The sequence below is a fragment of the Oncorhynchus tshawytscha genome, linkage group LG25, assembly GCF_018296145.1.
Source record: "Oncorhynchus tshawytscha isolate Ot180627B linkage group LG25, Otsh_v2.0, whole genome shotgun sequence".
Taxonomy (NCBI): Eukaryota; Metazoa; Chordata; class Actinopteri; order Salmoniformes; family Salmonidae; genus Oncorhynchus; species Oncorhynchus tshawytscha.
The window spans coordinates 11,539,666-11,545,816 of NC_056453.1; the positions used below are offsets into that span (position 1 = coordinate 11,539,666).

A 6,151-nucleotide genomic window follows, 5' to 3' on the forward strand; every position below is an offset into this window, starting at 1 on the left:
AACGAACATGGAAGTTTACATGTTCCAGAAAGCATTTCTGCCATAAAACACACTTTGATCAAAAATAAATGTTTACGTTTGAATGCTTGTGACGCGAGACATACGCCTAGTTTCCTGAAACGAGTCACATTTTATGGTCCTCCTATGCCTTGTGTCCATAATATAAAACTGTGGTTTCAAAAATCACAATAGCTTCCAAAAGGTGTGATTCATAGTAGTAGAGAATAGGAAAATGGCACTTGGTCCCGGGTGTTGTGAAGCTTGTAAATATTTCCTTGAGTTGACCTTTAAAAGGTGGCAGCACTGAAAATCTTTAAAGAGAGCTTTGCTGGTAGGGAAGCAAAGTCCCTGCTTTAAAATTAAAAAACATTAAAGTTTTTTTTCTCGGTTGTAATGTTTTTCTGCAGAGTAGCCGCTCCCAGTAAAGCTCCAGAGCCTTACAACATGCAGACTGGAGGAAGGGGGGACCCCCTGTTGCTCCAGCTGACGGAAGAGAAAGAACGAGAAAATAAATGAGATAAACAAGGCTTCTGAGAGAACTGCCTTCTCTCAGGCTCTCCCTTTAACTCTTTCCGTCTACCTCTCTGTCTCAATTTGACTAAACAGTAAAATTCTGAGGTTGATATTGGGTTGGTTTAAATGTTATGAATTCCAACGTATGGAGGTGTTATGTAGCATAATGTTTATCCATATAAACTAGAGATTCCTTGTTCCCCCAACCTATTCAATAAGTAGGTCATGTTTTGTGCAATAAAATATCAACAGCCATTTTGTTTCTAGAGTATTTTCTCTTTTATTGCAAATATAATACAAAAGTTAAGCTTCTTTTTAAGACAGTACAGTAACATGTTAAGCTAGCTGAAGAAAATGACAATTTGTTCAGATGCTTCAGAAAAAAAACATCAGTACTGAGATAGTACTGTATGTGTCAGGACGTTAAAAAAAGTCCTTAGAAAAGACAGGGATGCTGGTACCTCTAATAACACAAACATATTAGCCACAGCGTAAACATAACTAATTGTAAAACTTTGTCATTATGCTCAAAACGTATTTCCAGTTTAGAATCCAAACTTCACAATTAACAATAATCCGTACACAACTAGATAACAAAAAATGACAAATTAAACATTTAAAATAGAAACATTTACATATGTTAAATAAACCATGATGATTACAGTTTGTGTCATTTTTTAAGTAAACCCCCTCGGCTAAAAAGACCGGTTTATATGACATTTAATATCCAGAAGGTAACTTATTTTGAAGACAAATTAATTAATTGTATAAAATATAAAATAAAGAATAAAATGCTAAATAATAATTACTTTGAAAATAAAATTAAGCTAATAAATAAATTAAAGGGTTAAGACTGAGAGGGGGCGGGAGGGGGTGAGAGGTGGATCAGACAGGGGGCTGTAAAACGACACTGGCGTGATGGTGGACGGCAGGGGACGCCCGAGAGGTCAAAGGGCACTTCCTGTGGCTGTCAAACACATGCTGTCAGACGGTAAGTAGAATCTCAGCTGTGGCTTCTCTCTTCTATAGTATGTGCTGTAGCACACACACTCTGACACAGACATCCTATCACCCAACCTCTGATATGCTAGGCACTAACGGGGCAAAAGGGTGGAATCTCCTGCACAAAACGATAACGTCCAAACTTCTTCCCTTGCCATTCACAGCATGCCCCTGATTACATCTAAGAACGTGCTATAATCATAATATATCATTGATGGAGAAACCCTCAACTGCACAAATACAAATGTAGTTCATTTTGTTGGATGGCACAGCACATATAAGCACAATGCACTGCAGGAAGACAAACAAAAACAAACACAACCAAAAAAGGACAGAGATTTACTGCCTAGAAAAAATTCCACCAGAGAATTGAGGCCATAGAATAGATAACTGCACTACTGTGGTTTACTGCTGAACTGGATAGAAATAAAGCTTTTTCTCTACAAATATGTGTTTAAAATCCCCCAGAATAGCAAACTGCCAGAGTAAAAAAGGTAAGAAAACATACACAGTACCTACTAAAAATATCAACAATTTAAACAGTCCTCACAGAGGATTTCTCAATGCTCAAAATATGTTTCATCAATACACAAAAAAAGGCACGTTGTGAGCCATTCTGGTCTAATTTCAGTTCTCTCAAGTCCAGCTTTCCTTCTTCTTCTTTGTTGTCTTCTCCTCTGTTGTAAATTCAAGTGTCTGTTTGCTCGGAGCTAGATGTTGGAATGTTGTGACAAAGTCTCCCTCTGCAAGATGGGCATGTCTATCAGTCTATGTAAGTCTGTGTGTAGATGACTGTGTCCTCAGGGCCGGGAGAGCTGTGTGTACACTGGCTGCTGGTCCCAGTGATGCTGGGGACTGAGGGTCTGTGGCACGGAGGGCACTCCTGTTGTGTCTGCGATGGGGGTGTACATGGGCCTCTGGCTGGGGCTCATGTAGCTGCTGAAGGAGTAGAGCCCTGAGCCCTGGCCCCCAGCTGCGTGGCTGTAATAGGAGTTGGTGCCGACCTGGTGGTCAGAAAAGTCATACTGGGCGCGGGTGATGGAGGGGTAGGAGGAAGAGCTGTAGTGTTGCAGGTTGAAGGAGCCGTAGGTGACGTGCTGCGGGGGGGAGGAGTTCTGCTGATCGTTGTAGTGGCTGGGGCTCAGCTGCTCTGTCTTGATGTGTGTGGGGGTCCTCTGGTTCTGGCCCTGCTCCCCTCCACTACCCAGCGTGGTCAGGGAGTGCTGCTGCTGACTCTGGGTCTTGGTCATCCAGCTGTGCCCTGCGGTGCCCCCTGCTGCCTGGCTGACTGCGGAGCTGCTGATGCCATAGGTACCGTTGTAGGAGACCTGGCCAGCGGCAGTGCCAGGAGCGCCTGGGTGACCGTTGGGGGGCAGGTACTGGTCAAACTCGTTGACATCGAAGGTATCGATGTGGGAGATTACGTCGCTGCTCAGCTCACCGATGTCCACATCCCGGAAATCAATGTTGAGCTGACGGCCCGTGCCTTCCTGTAAGGGGCGACCCTCACGCTTCAGGTCCACCTTTCCCACTTGGATGTCGGTCTTAGGTGTGGTGGGAGGGGTGGGGGGCCCTTGGGACTGGCCTGAGAGAGAGAGGGTGGGTTACATATAGAATACATATTTCTGTAATACAAATCTCAGAGCAAGAGCAGAGCCATGGATTTAATTGAAAAGGAAAAATAAGGGCTTTACAAGTGGTCATGCATGAGTGGAATAAGAAATTAGTCTAGACATCAAGTTAAACTAACAGAGAACATATCTGATCATATCAGTCATCAGCTTTTCAAACAATATATTTCAGACAATATTCTTATAAAAAGTCTAGCAGCATTGAAGTGTCAAATATACATTGATGAACACATGTTGAATGAGACCAATGCAATAGGCACTGCGCATTTTCTTTCCTCTTACCTGAGTGTTCTCCCGGGGAGTGCACTTCTCCTATGCTAGAGGCTGGAGAGTCAGCTTGCTGGAGCGCCTTGAAGATCGCTCCTGGCGATATGTGCGTCTGCTCGCTGCCGTCCTCAGACTCGCTTTGTCCGTTCTTCATGGACTTCCTTCGCCGGGGCTGGTACTTATAGTCGGGGTGGTCTTTCTTGTGCTGTACCCTCAAGCGCTCTGCCTCCTCCACGAACGGACGCTTCTCTCCCTCATTGAGAAGCCTGTGCGTGAAAGGCAAATAGATACATGAATAAATCAAATATTAAATTGACAACCAAATAGTTTACGACGAAGGTTAAATGATCACAGTATCGAGTTCACATGCGAGCGCAAAATACACGAGTAAAAGTAGAATTGAGTTGCCTATTAAATAAAAACTATTTTCATTAACAAGACCACAAACGCGATGCCACTCGAAATAAACCTTTGGAAGTAATAACAGAGAGGAGTGAGACTCACCTCCATAGTTTCCCCAGAGTTTTGCTCAGCTCCGCGTTATGCAGATGAGGGTACTGATCAGCCAGTTTTCTCCGAGCGGCTTGCGCCCAAACCATAAACGCGTTCATCGGTCTCTTGACGTGGGGCTTGTTCTTACTAGATCCGTTCACTCGGACTGGCATTGGCACCAGGGTCCAGTCGTAGCCCTTCAGCACCTGGGACACAGCGTCGCGGATGCACACGGGGAACTTGTCATCGTCGTCCTTCTTGAACTCGACGAGGGGACCGTCCGGACCCATCAGCAGACCGTTCTCTGAAGGTCTGGTGTTCTCGGTGTCTGAGCCAGAGCCGGAAGGGCACGGGGATCCCGCAGAGTCCTCCGACATGCTCGGGCTCGGTGCGTCAGAGAGACATTTGTCTTGTTCGTCTGTCATTTTCAGGAAGGGGTCGAGTAGATTCATACGAAAAATGTTGTCGAACAATTACGCACAAAATATGAAAGTACGGCTCTTGAGGGTGAGATCCCTAGAGATGCTTTACACACGAGGAAAAGTTTGACCAAAGTATTTAAAATGTCCAAAAGTGGATCAAAAGTAACAGTAGACGTTATTTGCTCCTGCAATGAGGCAGTCAACTGCACAAAGCCTTTTGGAGAATGTCTTTATGCATATGCCTTTCTAAAATATTGTATAATAACCTAGTTTTGTTTGCAGGCGTCTCCACACTCGAGCAACAGCTGATGATTTGCGGCAACTTTTTTTTTCAGATAAAAAGAGAAAGTGTTCTAGTCTGTCTCCAAATAGTATCTCCAGAACGTGTGCGTGCTTTGAACTGAAATCCTTTGCAAGCGGACTTTATAAGTGAGTTACTGTACGGCTACAGAATACCCGAGAATACCCAAATGTGATTGGTCGACAGAGCATAACGAACTGAAGGAATTTGATCCCTACGGCCCCCTCCCCTCCACACACACAGCAAATGCATCGACAGTTTCACATTTTGTGTACAATATTGTTGTAGGTATAATAATTCAAGTACTGAAATTGATTTTGGTTTACAAATATATTTTTATATTCTTAAATCATAGACTATTTGAGTGTTTCATCCATATACTTATATTTATATATTCTTATTCCATTCCTTTACTTAGATTTGTGTATCTGTTGTGGAATTGTTAGATATTACTTGTTAGATATTGCTGCACTGTCGGAAACTAGAAGCACAAGCATTTCGCTACACTCGCAATAACATCTGCTAACCATGTGTATGTGACCAATAAAAAATGATTTGTTTTTATTTTACTCACACCTTCAAAGTTAAACCAGTAAAAAAAAAGCTAATAGTTGACGAAATAAAACATTGAAATCATGGAAATAGGCCTACCAATAATGTTTCCATAATGACTCAATTTGTCTGCATAAGAAATCCCATATCGAAAGTCATTTAAAGTCATGCCTTCATACAATCGAGGAGGGTCTGTAGTGACCATGCCTACGGCTATTATGTGCGACAAACAAAGGCAACAGCAGATACATTACAAATATATAAAATACTATTTATTCGATGCATACAAAACCAATTATTATTTTACTGGTTCAAAATGGCCATACAGTCTTTACCGTTTGGTTTGCAGAGAGGGATTGGCAAAATGAAATGTTGGTCCATGCATGCCATGATAACATATGCCCATAGGGGGAGACAGCAGCCCAGGAACTTACTTTACAACGTGTTCCTTTTTCTGGAGGACATGAGGAACACAAGAAAAGTTTGACACATTTGCACTGCCGCAACCGTTGAGGATGTTTTTTTTTATTCTAATGACAGCGCTGGAGATAAAAGCAGTGGTCAAAATTATCATTATAAAATCGAACAAGTATTTCCTCACCCAAGCTCACCATGCACCCTCCATTGATAAATAATATGTATATCTCCCTCAAAACACAGAAATATTTATGTCTCACCTAGAGATCACCATAATAAAGTCGGTGTCCACTGGGTCCACTTGGTCATTCACAGTCCTTTCCGTCTGAACCCATGTCGTTTGGTTGTTTATTTGGCTTTGTAAAGTTGTGGAAATTTGATTTAGGTTGTAATGTGTGTGTGCAACATGTGTTTTATTTCTCTCTCTCTCTCTCTCTCTCTCTGTTTCTATGCCTATTGTGGGCTGCTTAAGTGGAAGGGGACTCTGGATGTTGTAAAATTGTTTGTTTGCATTATGTCAGCCTGCTGAAATGTAGAATCAGTCAGTAATCCTA

The 6,151-nt window shown here is 42.5% G+C and overlaps 1 protein-coding gene across 1 annotated transcript; it reads right to left on the reverse strand.

Moving 5' to 3' along the window:
* Positions 1 to 768: 768 nt before the first annotated feature.
* On the reverse strand, positions 769 to 4,735 carry LOC112224202 (transcription factor Sox-9-A). Its single transcript, XM_024387605.2, has 3 exons — positions 3,918 to 4,735; positions 3,429 to 3,679; positions 769 to 3,100 (listed from the first exon to the last, which is right to left on the reverse strand). Exons 1-3 carry the CDS (start codon positions 4,355 to 4,357, stop codon positions 2,316 to 2,318), a joined length of 1,476 nt encoding a protein of 491 aa, XP_024243373.1. The 5' UTR covers positions 4,358 to 4,735; the 3' UTR covers positions 769 to 2,315.
* Positions 4,736 to 6,151: the final 1,416 nt, after the last annotated feature.

What these genes read in the sequence shown, in the direction of transcription:
- LOC112224202 (XM_024387605.2), bottom strand. Translation starts at nt 4,357, where the DNA reads ATGAATCTACTCGACCCCTTCCTGAAAATGACAGACGAACAAGACAAA. An exon ending in ACTCTGGGGAAACTATGGAG is followed by an intron (nt 3,680 to 3,917) that starts GTGAGTCTCACT and finishes TTTCACGCACAG; the next exon opens with GCTTCTCAATGAGGGAGAGA. An exon ending in CTCCCCGGGAGAACACTCAG is followed by an intron (nt 3,101 to 3,428) that starts GTAAGAGGAAAG and finishes TCTCTCTCTCAG; the next exon opens with GCCAGTCCCAAGGGCCCCCC.